Below are 16,176 nucleotides of genomic sequence, written 5' to 3'. Positions count from 1 at the left end.
TCTCCCTCTATATTAGTTTCTTCCTTTCTCCTTTACATCTCCTCTCATTCAAACGTCAATAACAAACAAATTATCTTATCTGGGACTCAAACTTATGTTTGTGGCATTTTGGGGGGGTTTTACTTCACCTTTTTAACTCACTAGCAGTGCTCCCATCCCTGGCTCTCCATTTTATCTAGTTCTTGTTCCACTAAATACAATAGTAATTTTTTAATTTGTCTCCCCATTTTTCCATTTTCCTCTTATTCCTCTCATCATAACTCTTAGACAACCAACACCTAAAAGCAAATCATTTTATTCTTGACCCAAATTTTTTCCTTATTTGCTTTTTGTGGGTCCATACGCTTTTTTTTTCTTTTTTTTTTTTCTTTTTCTTGTTTTTCTTTTTTTTTTTTTTTTTTTTTTGCCCCTTTATTACTTTTCCCCAATTCAGGCCCTCCATCACAGGCATTGTTTGTTATAATTCACAGTTCACCACAAGATTTTCTCAAGAAAGAGGGGAGAGGAGAGGAGAGGAAAAAAGGAGGAGGGGAATAATTTCCTTTTTTAAAAAATTTTTATTTTATTTTATTTTTCTTTATTTCATTATTAATTTAAAAAAAAACAACTATTTTCGATTATTTTTTTATTATTTTTTTTAACTTTATATTCTTTATTAAATCTCATTAATACTATCAACAAAACCACCCTCAGATGCCATTAAGGAAGAGAAAATCGAATATCATGGATACAAAAGAAAGAGAGGTAACACAGCTAGATGAGGAAAAATCTATGGAGAAAAAATTTAATATATTGGAAACCTTGGAGCTAAATGACAGAGAATTCAAGATAGAAATCCTAAAAATCCTCCGAGATATACAAGAAAACACAGAAAGACAATTTAGGGAGCTCAGAAAACAACTCAATGAACACAAAGAATATATGTCCAAGGAAATTGAAACTATAAAAACAAATCAAACAGAGATGAAAAACTCAATTCACGAGCTGAAAAACGAAGTAACAAGCTTAGCTAATAGAACAGGTCAGATAGAAGAGAGGATTAGTGAAATAGAAGACAAGCAACTTGAGGCACAGCAGAGAGAAGAAGAAAGAGACTCAAAAATTAAAAAAAAAAATGAGATAGCCCTACAAGAATTATCTGACTCCATCAAAAAGAATAACATAAGAATAATAGGTATAACAGAGGGAGAAGAGAGAGAAAATGGAATGGAGAACATACTCAAACAAATAATAGATGAGAACTTCCCAAGCCTGTGGAAAGAACTAAAGCCTAAAGTTCAAGAAGCAAACAGAACTCCGAGTTTTCTTAACCCCAACAAACCTACTCCAAGGCATATCATAATGAAATTGACACAAACCAACAGCAAAGAAAAAATTCTCAAGGCAGCCAGGGAAAAGAAGAATACAACATATAAAGGAAGGCCCATTAGATTATCATCAGATTTCTCAGCAGAAACTCTACAAGCTAGAAGAGAGTGGACCCCAATATTTAAAGTCCTGAAAGAGAGGAACTTCCAGCCACGAATACTATACCCATCAAAGCTATCCTTTAAATATGAAGGAGAAATAAAAACATTCACAGATACAGAAAAGATGAGGGAATTTATCATCAAAAAACCGCCACTCCAGGAATTACTAAAGGGGGTTCTTCAATCAGATACAAAGAACAAAAAAAAACGAAGCCACAAGTAAAAGCTCCAAGAAGAACACAATAAAACCAAATTTAAACTGTGACAACAACAAAAAGGAAGAGGGGGAGAAGATGGAGATTAACAGTAGCAAAGGACGATGGAGTGCAAAAGTACTCACAAAATAGTTCGCTACAATGAACAGGGTAGGGACCCTTTTCATTACTCAAAGGTAACCACCATTGAAAAAACCACCACAGAAGCACATGAGATAAAAAAGATAGCAACAGAGGAAAGATGTATGAAATACAACCAAATAAAAACAAAAGATAGAAAAACGAAAGAGAAGGATCAAACAAGACACAAAACTAACAGAAAGCAAGATATAAAATGGCAATAGGGAACTCACAAGTATCAATAATTACACTAAATGTAAACAGATTAAACTCACCAATAAAAAGGCACAGAGTAGCAGAATGGATTAAAAAAGAAAATCCAACTGTATGCTGCCTAAGGAAACTCATCTAAGTAACAAAGATAAAAACAAATTCAAAGTGAAAGGCTGGAAAACAATACTCCAAGCAAATAACATCCAAAAAAAAGCAGGTGTAGCAATACTCATATCGGATAATGCTGACTACAAGACAGGAAAAGTACTCAGAGACAAAAATGGCAATTTCATAATGGCTAATGGCTAAGGGGACACTGAATCAAGAAGACATAACAATTCTTAATATATATGCACCAAACCAAGGAGCACCAAAATATATAAGACAGCTACTTATTGATCTTAAAACAAAAACTGACAAAAACACAATCATACTTGGAGACCTCAATACACCGATGACGGCTCTAGATCGGTCATCCAAACAGAGAATCAACAAAGACATAGTGGCCTTAAACAAAACACTAGAGCACCTGGATATGATAGACATCTACAGGACATTTCATCCCAAAGTGACGGAGTATACATTTTTCTCCAGTGTACATGGATCATTCTCAAGAATTGACCATAAGTTGGGCCACAAAACAACATCAGCAAATTCAGAAAAATTGAAGTTGTACCAAGCATATTTTCTGATCATAAAGCCTTGAAACTAGAATTCAACTGCAAAAAAGAGGGAAAAAATCCCACAAAAATGTGGAAACTGAACAACATACTTTTAAAAAATGAATGGGTCAAAGAAGAAATAAGTGCAGAGATCAAAAGATATATACAGACAAATGAAAATGACAATACGACCTAGCAGAATCTATGGGATGCAGCAAAAGCAGTGATAAGAGGGAAGTTCATATCACTTCAGGCATATATGAACAAACAAGAGAGAGCCCAAGTGAACCACTTAACTTCACACCTTAAGGAACTAGAAAAAGAAGAACAAAGACAACCCAAAACCAGCCAAAGAAAGGAGATAATAAAAATCAGAGCAGAAATAAATGAATTAGAGAACAGAAAAACTATAGAAAAAATTAATAGAACAAGGAGCTGGTTCCTTGAAAAGATCAACAAAATTGACAAACCCTTGGCAAGACTTACCAAGGAAAAAAGAGAAAGAACTCATATAAACAAAATCCAAAATGAAAGAGGAGAAATCACCACGGACACCGTAGATATACAAAGAATTATTGTAGAATACTATGAAAAACTTTATGCCACTAAATTCAACAACCTAGAAGAAATGGATAAATTCCTAGAACAATACAACCTTCCTAGACTGAGTCAAGAAGAAGCAGAAAGCCTAAACAGACCTATCAGTAAAGAAGAAATAGAAAAAACCATTAAAAACCTCCCCAAAAATAAAAGTCCAGGCCCTGACGGCTATACCAGCGAATTTTATCAAACATTCAAAGAAGACTTGGTTCCTATTCTACTCAAAGTCTTCCAAAAAATTGAAGAAGAAGCAATACTTCCAAACACATTTTATGAGGCCAACATAACTCTTATACCAAAACCAGGCAAGGATGGCACAAAAAAAGAAAACTACAGACCAATATCTCTAATGAATACAGATGCTAAAATACTAAACAAAATACTAGCAAATCGAATACAACAACATATTAAAAAAATAATACATCATGATCAAGTGGGATTCATCCCAGAATCTCAAGGATGGTTCAACATATGTAAAACGGTTAACGTAATACACCATATCAACAAAACAAAGAACAAAAACCACATGATCTTATCAATAGACGCAGAAAAGGCTTTCGATAAAATACAACACAATTTTATGTTTAAGACTCTCAACAAAATGGGTATAGAAGGAAAATATCTCAACATGATAAAGGCCATATATGATAAACCATCAGCTAACATCATATTAAATGGCACTAAACTGAACTCTTTCCCCCTTAAATCAGGAACAAGACAGGGTTGTCCACTCTCTCCATTCTTATTTAATGTGGTACTAGAAGTTCTAGCCAGAGCAATCAGACAAGACAAAGAAATAAAAGGCATCCATATCGGAAAAGAAGAAGTAAAGGTATCACTTTTTGCAGATGATATGATCTTATACATCGAAAACCCCAAAGAATCCACAAAAAGACTACTAGAAACAATAAGCCAATACAGTAAGGTTGCAGGATACAAAATTAACATACAGAAGTCAATAGCCTTTCTATATGTCAACAATGAAATATTTGAGAATGGACTCAAAAGAATAATAACTTTCACGATTGCAACAAAAAAAATAAAATACTTAGGAATAAACATAACAAAGAATGTAAAGGACTTATATAATGAAAACTATAAACCATTGTTAAGGGAAATCGAAAAAGATATAATGAGATGGAAGAATATACCTTGTTCTTGGCTAGGAAGAATAAATATAATCAAGATGGCTATATTACCCAAAGCAATATACAAATTTAATGCAATTCCCATCAAACTTCCAATGACGTTTTTTAAAGAAATAGAGCAAAAAATCATCAGATTTATATGGAACTATAAAAAACCCCGAATAGCCAAAGCAATCCTAAAGAAAAAGAATGAAGCTGGGGGCATTACAATACCTGACTTCAAACTATATTATAGGGCCACGACAATCAAAACAGCATGGTATTGGCAGAAAAATAGACACTCAGACCAATGGAACAGAATAGAAAGTCCAGAAATAAAACCACATATATATAGTCAAATAATTTTTGATAAAGGGGCCAACAACACACAATGGAGAAAAGAAAGCCTCTTCAATAAATGGTGCTGGGAAAACTGGAAAGCCACATGCAAAAGAATGAAACTGGACTACAGTCTCTCCCCCTGTACAAAAATTAACTCAAAATGGATCAAAGATCTAAACATAAGACCTGAAACAATTAAGTACATAGAAGAAGACATAGGTACTCAACTCATGGACCTGGGTTTTAAAGAGCATTTTATGAATTTGACTCCACAGGCAAGAGAAGTGAAGGCAAAAATTAATGAATGGGACTACATCAGACTAAGAAGTTTTTGCTCAGCAAGAGAAACTGATAACAAAATAAACAGAAAGCCAACTAAATGGGAAATGATATTTTCAAACAACTGCTCAGATAAGGGCCTAATATCCAAAATATACAAAGAACTCATAAAACTCAACAACAAACAAACAATCCAATAAAAAAATGGGAAGAGGATATGAATAGACACTTCTCCCAGGAAGAAATACAAATGGTCAACAGATATATGAAAAGATGCTCATCTTCTTTAGCTATTAGAGAAATGCAAATCAAAACGGCAATGAGATACCACCTCACACCTGTTCGATTAGCTGTTATTTTTTATTTTTTATTTTTTTTCATTTTTCTGAAGCTGGAAACGGGGATAGACAGTCAGACAGACTCCCGCATGCGCCCGACCGGGATCCACCCGGCACGCCCACCAGGGGCGGTGCTCTGCCCCCCAGGGGGCGATGCTCTGCCCATCCTGGGCGTCGCCATATTGCGACCAGAGCCACTCTAGCGCCTGAGGCAGAGGCCACAGAGCCATGCCCAGCGCCCGGGCCATCTTTGCTCCAATGGAGCCTTGGCTGCGGGAGGGGAAGAGAGAGACAGAGAGGAAAGCGCGGCGGAGGGGTGGAGAAGCAAATGGGCGCTTCTCCTATGTGCCCTGGCCGGGAATCGAACCTGGGTCCTCCGCACGCTAGGCCGACGCTCTACCGCTGAGCCAACCGGCCAGGGCTCGATTAGCTGTTATTAGCAAGACAGGTAATAGCAAATGTTGGAGAGGCTGTGGAGAAAAAGGAACCCTCATACACTGTTGGTGGGAATGTAAAGTAGTACAACCATTATGGAAGAAAGTATGGTGGTTCCTCAAAAAACTGAAAATAGTACTACCTTATGACCCAGCAATCCCTCTACTGGGTATATATCCCAAAAACTCAGAAACATTGATACGTAAAGACACATGCAGCCCCATGTTCATTGCAGCTTTGTTCACAGTGGCCAGGACATGGAAACAACCAAAAAGCCCATCAATAGATGACTGGATAAAGAAGATGTGGCACATATACACTATGGAATACTACTCAGCCATAAGAAATGATGACATCGGAACATTTACAGCAAAATGGTGGGATCTTGATAACATGATACGAAGCGAAATAAGTAAATCAGAAAAAAACAGGAACTGTATTATTCCATACGTAGGTGGGACATAATAGTGAAACTAAGAGACATTGATAAGAGTGTGGTGGTTACCGGGGGGAGGGGGGAATGGGAGAGGGAAAGGGGGTGGGGAGGGGCACAAAGAAAACAAGATAGAAGGTGACAGAGGACAATCTGACTTTGGGTGGTGGGTATGCAACATAATTGAACGACAAGATAACCTGGACTTGTTATCTTTGAATATATGTATCCTGATTTATTGATGTCACCCCATTAAAAAAATAAAATTATTATAAAAAAAAAAAAAGAAGCACAGAATAAGTATCAATTCTAGTACTCTTTTTGCTAAAACATGTCCCTCCCAATCGTTCCAAATAATTTTTTTTTTGCAACTGAGATAGAGACAGAGAGAGACAGAGAGAGGGACAGATAGGGACAGACAGACAGGAAAGGAGAGAGATGAGAAGCATCAATTCTTCATTTCGGCTTCTTAGTTGTTCATTGACTGATTTCTCACATGTGCCTTGACCGGGGGGCTACAACAGACCGAGTGACCCCTTGCTCAAGCCAGCGACCTTTGGGCTCAAGCCACCAACCAGGTGGGGGGGGTCATGTCTATGATACCATGCTCAAGCCAGCGACCCCACCCTCAAGCTGGTGAGCCTGTACTCAAGTCGGATGAGACTGCACTCAAGCCAGCAATCTCGGGGTTTCAAACCTGGGTTCTGCGCATCCCAGTCCGACACTCTATCCACTGCACTACTGCCTGATCAGGCCCAAATAATTTCTTAAAATAATTTTATTTACACGTTATGCTTGAAAGACCTCAGAACTGTTCTTAAAATAGATTTTAAAAGTTATTAAATTATATGAAAAACTGCAAATAATTTTTCACATCCTGAGAGAAAAAGGGGGAAATCTACATTGTAAAATTATATTCCTTCTTAGAATAAAACCCTTTTTAGGAAGCACTTTCATTTTCTGTGATACATTTGATTTATCATGGCCAAGAAGAATATTATTTATTTCATCTGATTGGGATTACTCTGACTGAAGCTTCACTTCTCATATATGGTACAAACTCCAAAGCTATGAAATCCAGCTGAACTTTCCTAACACTTGACAGTCACATCAGTCAAAGCAAGACTTTTTGAAACGATGGTTTCCAGGCATCCCTAGACTACGCCCGTGGGCTGCATGCGACCCCCTGAGGCCATTTATCCGCCCCTGCTGCACTTCCGGAAGAAGCATCTCTTTCATTGGTGGTCAGTGAGAGGAGCACTGTATGTGGCAGCCCTCCAACGGTCTGAGGGACAGTGAACTGGCTCCCCGTGTAAAAAGTTTGAGGACCCCTGGTTTAACCGAAAAGGATTAAGTGCTGCTTTGCTATAGAGCTTGCCCACACATTTCACATGTTTATATGAACATACGCATAAACGTTCAAATTGGTTAAGCTAAGAGGAAACATTAGTGTCTAATTTTCTCCTGACTATAGCTTTTACTGAATTAGACAATTACAGATTTTAACTAGAGATTTTTTCTCACCACTTAAATGCTAATTATACCAGATTTAATATTAATAGATCTTATCAAAGTATGCCCAGAGCCCGCACTAAATTAACAGTTACTAATTGTGTCACTGTGAACATATAGTGATGCAATTTCTGCTACATGGGTTGCAGTACTTTTCTTCCAACTTGTCATTTTAAATAATATCCATCTTATTGGCTCTGTTTTCAAAAAATATATAATGTATAATTTCTACTCTTGGGTTGGTTTTGTGTGGAGATGAATCCAAAGGGGAAATTAATTCTTTCCTATGTGTTTTAATTTGGTGCACCATGTCAATTTTCTAGTTAAATGTGGTCAGTCCTTGCTTTAATTTAAGTGAATAAACAGAGGGTGAGGCAAAAGTAGGTTTACAGCTGTTCATATGGAAAATAATGCAATACCATCAGCAAAGAAAAAGGAAGTTTAAGAACTAATTCTTTGTCTATTTCATTTTTTTTTTATTATTCATTTTTTAGAGAGGAGAGAGACAGAGAAGAGAGAGACAAAGAGAGAGAAGGGGGGAGGAGCTGGAAGCATCAACTCCCATATGTGCCTTGACCAGGCAAGCCCAGGGTTTCGAACCGTCCACCTTAGCATTTCCAGGTCGACGCTTTATCCACTGCGCCACCACAGGTCAGACTTTGTCTATTTCTTAATACCTCCAACTAGATGATGGATTAGCAGGTTCTTTTAGTAGAAGTGTCATCTGGAACTTACATGCCCTTACATTTCCAAGTGTGACTTCAGCCTGTCAGTCCACCACCCACAGCCGCCCTCCTGTGAGACTAGTGTTATTAGTGAGCAATCACCAGCCCTGCATGGCTGGCTGCAGATGCAGGACCCTGATGTCTGCTTCTGCTAGACCACCGTTCTTGCAGATAATGGAGCTCTAGGTTAAGGGGCTGTTGCCCTCTAAGGGGGGGGGGGGGGATAACAACTATTACCAGTTTCAAACTTCTCCTTCTAAGTATTTCTGGTATTGCAAAATCAAGCACCATTTAATAAAAGGTAAAATCTGACCTTTTTTAAATATCAGTTAAAAATTGTTTTACATATCTGTAGATGTGTTTGGTCCCATTACCCCTGAGATGACTGACAGGATTAATAACTGAAAAAACCACACTCATGAACTACTAAATGGATTTAAAATCCAGAATACATTAAAACAAAACCTAAGCAACATATGTATGTATGCTAAACAAACTTCACCTCATTTTCCACAAACTATTTTAATACCAATTTAGTACTGAAGGCATTCCTACACCTATAGTTTTCCAGAATCTGGCCAAAAAATGTCCAATTAGGGAACCCAAATTTTAAGCAACAGTTTTTATGTAAATGCTTCTACATTTACATGTATTTAAAATCATATGTAGTCATAGGGCATAATGTATTCATCTGTTATCCTTCTCCATCAGGAGGGAATGAGTAGGATCATTATAGCTATGTTTGAGATTTTACTATAATAAGCTTAAAATGTAACAGCCAAAAGATCATTATACATAAAACGAGCATAGTATGGACTAAGATCAACTGAAGAGGTTTATATAATATATACATGAAAATGACTGGTTCTTTGTTTTTGTTGTTTTGGGTCCTGCATTTTTTTTAATTCAATGAGAGGGGGGAGGGGAGGCACAGAGATAGACGCCCGCATGCACCCCAACCAGGATCAACCTGGCAAGCCCGCTAGGGGGTGATGCTCTGCCCATCTGGGGCGTTGATCCATTGCTCAGAAACCAAGTTTTCCTTAGAACCTGAGGTGGAGGCCATGGAACTATCCTCAAGGGCCAGGGCCAACTTGCTCCAATCGAGCCATGGCTACAAGAGGGGAAGAGAGAGAGAGAGAGAGAGAGAAGGAGGGAGAGAGAAAAGAGGGGGAGGGGTGGAGAAGCAGATGGGCGCTTCTCCTGTGTGCCCTGACTGGAAATCTAACCCAGGACATCCACACATCAGACCAATGCTTTACCACTGAACCAACCAGACAAGGCCAACCCTGTATTTTTTAAATATATGTTTGTATCTATATTTGTATATTAACATGTCTGTAGTATTATTACACTAAAAACTAATTTGCTAATTATATAACATCTAAATATTTTAAGGTTTTCTGTTTTTGTAATCCTTTTTTCTGTACAAAAATGCTGTTAATCAATGCAAGACTTTTCTTATAACTCCAGGTCCTTATTATGTGAAAGGCAAACTTTTCTGTCACCTTTAATGGCTAGTGCAAAGCATGCCATCCTGGACGTAGAAGGATGGAGTCTTAACAAGTGTAATCCTGTGGGTAAAACTGAACTACACCACCAAAATTTAAAACAATAGACAACAAAAAGAAATTTGTCTCAGAGCACTTCTCTCATAGAACTCCAATATTTAAGTTTACCTTCAAACACTAAAATACTTGGGTCATGAGTTTTTCAAGGAGAAAAACAGAACTATCTCCACATAAGTCTTCACCACATCCTAGAGCCATGGTGGAGAACCTTTTTATAAAAACTGCCCACTTTTGCAGTGCTGGTCAACTTGGTCAATCCCGCCAACTTGTGGGCTTTCCAGCTTTCATGATGGGCAGTAGCGCAGCAACCAAACAGCGCCACGATTGGCCCACCATGAAAGCTGGAACGCCCACTAGTGGGCAGGAGGGACCAGGTTGACCAGCACTGCAAAAGTGGGTAGTTTTTATAAAAAGGTTTGCCATCATGGTTTTAGAGTGACCTTCCCATGCAGACTGAACAGCAAAGAACCCAGGAGTGGCGCAGACCTTCTTACCAGGCATTTTGGTCTCTCTGTGGGTCCCTCACAGCAAGAGACACTCAAACTGTCTAGCCATCCTGACCGGTGAATCACAAGGTCACAGGATGATCTTAATAGTTAATAAAAAAAATCAGCCTTTGGCCTGACCAGGCGGTGGTGCAGTGGATAGAGCATTGGACTGGAATATGAAGGACCCAGGTTCGAAACCCCAAGGTCAGCAGCTTGAGCACAGGCTCACCAGCTTGAGCGTGGGGTCACTGGCTTAAACCCAAAGGTCTCTGGCTTGAGGCTCAAGGTCAGTGGCTTCATTTAGCAAGGGGTCACTCGCTCTGCTGGAGCCCCCTGGTCAAGGCACATATGAAAAAGCAATCAATGAACAACGAATGTGCCACAACGAACTGATGCTTCTCATCTCTCTCTCTTCCAGCCTGTCTGAGAGACAGATGTTTCTCTATCTGTCTCTGTCACACAAAAACAAAAAAAGAGAAAGAGAGGAAAGAAGGAAGAATGGAAGGGAGAGAGGGAGGGAGGGAGGGAGGGAGGGAGGGAGGGAGGGAGGGAGGGAGGGAAGAGGGAGGGAAGGGGAGGAAAGGGGAAGGGAGGGGAGGGGAGAGGAGGGGAGGGGAGAGGAGGGGAGGGGAGGGGAGAGGAGGGGAGAGGAGGGGAGGGGAGGGGAGGGGAGAGGAGGGGAGGGGAGGGGAGAGGAGGGGAGGGGAGGGGAGAGGAGGGGAGGGGAGGGGAGAAGAGGGGAGGGGAGAGGAGGGGAGGGGAGAGGGGGGAGGGGAGAGGGGGGAGGGGAGAGGGGGGAGGGGAGGGGAGGGGAGGGAGGGGAGGGGAGGAAGGGATGGGGGAGGGAGGGAGGTAGAGAGAGAGAGAAAGAAGAAGAAATAAATAAGTAAATAAGTAATAAATAAATAAATTGGCCTTCAGTGCAAAATAAATGTGTCTGACAAGCCAGCTGAACATCATCAAGACAACCGCTCAGCACTGGATGGCTTCCTTGTGATGGCATATTAACCGAGAGTCTCCTGAGGGACAGACCCAGATCACTGATCAGCTCCAAAAGTAGAAATGCGCTCCCGCCACAAATAAGTGTCTGTCTGGTTCTAGGAAGCTAAGCAACACCTAATCAGGTATGAGATCCAAACCAAATCATGACTGAACGGTGAAAATGAATAAACTTTAGTATTGTTCTCCTTTCAAGTGGTTTAAATTCTTATAACTGCATGCATATACCCTTCACTAAGTCACACCTGAACCTCTCCAGATGACTCAGTGCCTACGTGAAGCCACCATCAGGCTGCCTGCTCCGCAGTGAAAGGTGTCAGACCCAATGCCATTATCTCAGGAGTGCCAGCTGGGCTGAACCGTTCCTACGTCATCCTGCTGTCTGCACTGATGTTCACATGAATCTGCTCTCATGAAAGACCCTGAAATCTATGTTTCAGGTCCATCTACCGTTCTCCCATGGGACAAGTGTTGGGGTGGGGCAGGAAAACTAAACAGGGACAGGAAGTGCAAACTTAGCAAGAAACTGAATTTTTTCAAATCCATTCTCATTAGTTATTAATACGTGCAAAAAGGGGGCACATGAGTGTGCTGCAGCTGTTTACAACAATTCCCTAACCGAAACCGTTGTTTCACAATATGTCTGAGTAATAATAATAATAATAATAATGATATTTTCTATGAAAAAATAATAGCTGGAGTCACAAGAAAGTTTGGAAAATGGTTTTTGTCCTTGTTGACAGACGGCTGCAAATGCTCTGCTCTGCGCTCCTGTCCAAGGAGTCAATGTGTTCATGTTAACACAGAGGCCCCGGTTACTGGACCCTCCGCCCTCTGGTTCAGAGGCCAGCTCCACAGCACAGACTAGTGTAAACACTATGCCTCCTTTCCTTCTGCAAGCAACCTCCGAAATCTACTGCAGAATTTTGATTTAACACTTTTCAGAGTTGGTATCTTTTGAAGTGATATTCTTTTGAAATTTTATATTATATTAAACCTCTATTAACTGAGTACAATCAGTGTTTCTACATATTTTTTCATGACTTTTAGGATCAAAATTACATTTCATGAATGTTAAATGAAAAAAATAGTAGGTACATAAAACTGACACAGAAACTTTCTGCTTTCTGTCCCTAATAACGACATTCCATTCCTCTCCTACTACGTTTCCTTCTGTAATATGATAGTAGGTTTTACTCTCTTTCAGTAGGTCTCCTTTTAAAGCCCTTCTATTTTTTTTTTTTTTTTTTTTTCATTTTTCTGAAGCTGGAAACAGGGAGAGACAGTCAGACAGACTCCCGCATGCGCCCACCATGGGGCGACGCTCTGCCCACCAGGGGGCGGTGCTCTGCCCATCCTAGGCGTCGCCATGTTGCGACCAGAGCCACTCTAGCGCCTGGGGCAGAGGCCACAGAGCCATCCCCAGCGCCCGGGCCATCTTTGCTCCAATGGAGCCTCGGCTGCGGGAGGGGAAGAGAGAGACAGAGAGGAAAGCGCGGCGGAGGGGTGGAGAAGCAAATGGGCGCTTCTCCTGTGTGCCCTGGCCAGAAATCGAACCCGGGTCCTCCGCACGCTAGGCCGACGCTCTACCGCTGAGCCAACCGGCCAGGGCAGCCCTTCTATTTTTATAAGGGATTGAAAACGGAAAGAGGTTGAATTATTTTAACTTCCCCTGGAGTAATTCTCCAGTAGCTTCTTGGAGCCTCTTCTAAATTCCCATGTACTAATTGCCTATTATCTTCAAGCAAGAGTACTTAAACACAAATTAGCCAACATAAACCCCACAGTAAAAATGCTACATGGAGGGCTATTAAAAAGTTTTGTTTTAATGGGAAATTTTTAACATTGGATAAATTAAACTTAATGTTACAATATGACACAAAGATGTCAAATGCTGTTTGTTAAGCTGATCAATCTAAATATGTGATCTACTCATTTAAATTTAAAAGTTCCAAAGTTTGATTTAATTTTTGAAACTTTAAAATGTGAAGAAAAATGCTATAAATTTAAAAATTAAGCCAAACTTAAAATATACAAAGCATAACATATACAGCAAATGATGTAATATCTTACCTTCATCATGAATTTCTGTAGGGACATAAAAAAAAGAGAGAAAATATTAAATATATATTACTTCAAAGACTTATTTTAAAATGTCTCTTATTTTTAAAAATTTATAAAGAGTTATGTAAACAATAAACATATAGAAACACATTCACTATGTTGTCAAAACAAAACACTATCTACTACACATTAGATAAAAGCTGGAGTGAACAAAACTTTTCTAAAACGTTTCTACATTAATTCTTTTTCTGTGAAAACATGGTGCCCTACTTCAATGCATGATTCATTTTACATGTCTAAGCACCAAAAAAAACCCCAAAGATATAACCTTAGAAGAATATTCTGAAATGCTTTTAAAACTTTTTCATTTCATCTTTTGCATAAAAATGCAGTGATATAACAGCAACACAATTACTGTTAGTAAAAACAGTGAATTATAAACAGGTAAGGTTGGTCACAACTACTATGCTGTGATGGAAATGACCGGGAGCAGTTTCCCAGACACTACATGTTGTGAGACATGAAGTCCAAAGACAATAATTATTAAAATTTTTCTCTTAAAATGACACAGCCTCTTCTCATGATTTATAATAGCTCTTTTTTCTTCTACAAAACGTAATATGTGCATATATTCCTTAGTTTTTCTTTAGGCCCATAAATTTTCTCTGACCTATTCCTAGGATATGTACACAGATGGAAAAGGGCTAAGAAGGGAAAATGACATTACTTTTGCAAACTTAGGGCTAACTTTAGTTGTCACAAGTATCTAAGTCCTACGGAATTAAAGATGCACATATCCACATTAGTTTTACAGAAAACAGCAAGTGTTCTAACCCAGATATTCATAGATTCCATAGTTGGCTCCCTGAAGCATAAAAACATAGTGATAACATAGTGGCAAAATTATATTGTGACTAATGCATTTCTTATATTTAATATTATAGTTTTAAGGAAAAAAATTGGAAAGAAACACGCTTATCAAATACAGGCTGTTTAATTACATATCTATAACTGATATTAATGGTAAATAAATCATGTCAGGAGATTATGGTCCATGTTGAAACTGAACAATCACATACCTAGAGATCACTAGTAATGTAGATATCACTAAATGAAGACACAGGAAAAATCATTTTTGAACCCTAATTAAAAAAAATCAAAACTCCAAAATTTTGCTACAGAACATGGTTTATAATAGATACTTTCTTCATAAGATTAGACTGATCCAGGTTTTGGAGATTTCTCTTTCAGAAACATTCCCAGTATGACTTTGTCCGTTTTCTAGGGTGAATTACTCTAGAATTGTAACACGCAGAAAAAGCAATGATTAGTGGCATTGCAGAGTTCTGATATTCAAATATCTAAGTTGTAAGTTGTGTGCGACTGCAGGTAGAGCAACTCACAGACGAAAGCAAAATAGAATGAGCACTAGAAATTAGTAAAGATGCAGATATCCTTCTACAGAAAAAGAATGAATAGCCTGACCAGGCAGTGGCACAGTGGATAGGGCATCAGACTGCGACGTGGAAGACCCAGGTTCGAAACCCCAAGGTCACCGGCTTGAGCGCAGACTCATCTGGTTTGAGAAAGGCTCACCAGCTTGAGCCCAAGGTCGCTGGCTTAAGCAAGGGGTCACTCGGTCTGCTGTAGCCCTCTGGTCAAGGCACATATGAGAAAGCAATCAATGGACAACTAAGGTGCTGCAATGAAGAATTGATGCTTCTCATCTCTCTCCCTTCCTGTCTGTCTGTCCCTATCTGTCCCTCTCGCTATCTCTCTCTGTCTCTATCACACACACAAAAAAAGAATGAATAGCAGAAGTAAAAGACACATATTATTTTTAGAAAGCAATCAGGAACAAAAAAAAAAAAAAAGAAGACAATCAGGAACATGAAAGGATTATTTGTGGCATTACTTTTTGTACAAATCACCTATTGGTTAAGTCATATGACCCAGTAGATCTGAAAGACCTCAATCAACTTCTTAGCATATGTCAATCATTATGAGTAGGAAAATCAAATAGCAATACCTTATCTTGAAAAATCAAACACTGGACATCAAAGGAAAGCATAATTATATTCAACCTGTTACTGATACAAAGAAAGAAACAGTAACTCAGGCACTATAAAACGTTCCACCATAATTATGGCTTCCAGTTGAACCTTGAAATCTTTTAACTATTATTTCAGTGTCATGAAATGACAAGTCATTAAAAAAATTAATGCTTCTCTATGTGGATTTGTCTTATAAGTTTCAAATAAAGCTTTGCTGAATATCTTTTCAAAATTATAAAAAAAACAAGGAATTAGCAATGAAGCAACAAAATAAACACTTGGAAACTATAAGAAAGAACAAATGTGACCATCTAAGAGATGAGAGCAACCTTCTGGCTCAGGAGTCCTTTTAACATAAAATGTCCCATCCTGCATACAAAATATCCATCAAATTTTAGCCTTTTATGTCATCTTTCCTCTCCACGTATTAAGATGCTAGGATTGTCTTAACCTTCCAACTGGTAACCTCTCCTTTATGAGTGAGGATAATTTGTTAATGTTATCATGTTGAGAAAAGAAGTTATTTCATC

General features: G+C 38.8%; 1 protein-coding gene across 2 annotated transcripts in view; it reads right to left on the bottom strand.

Annotated features, from left to right (window-relative positions):
- The window catches only part of LOC136404475 (ryanodine receptor 2-like), a 650,806-nt gene that overhangs the window by 406,527 nt on the left and 228,103 nt on the right, over positions 1–16,176 (bottom strand). Inside the window, exon 4 of one of the 2 annotated variants that reach the window (XM_066383777.1) lies at positions 13,602–13,616. In XM_066383777.1, the coding sequence (XP_066239874.1) occupies positions 13,602–13,616 (15 nt within the window). Of the gene's footprint in view, positions 1–13,601; positions 13,617–16,176 lie in introns of those variants that run through there. The other variant, XM_066383773.1, reaches the window with a different exon arrangement.

The sequence above is a fragment of the Saccopteryx leptura genome, chromosome 1 (assembly GCF_036850995.1).
Source record: "Saccopteryx leptura isolate mSacLep1 chromosome 1, mSacLep1_pri_phased_curated, whole genome shotgun sequence".
NCBI lineage: Eukaryota > Metazoa > Chordata > Mammalia > Chiroptera > Emballonuridae > Saccopteryx > Saccopteryx leptura.
This window is presented reverse-complemented; position numbering and strand designations above follow the sequence as displayed.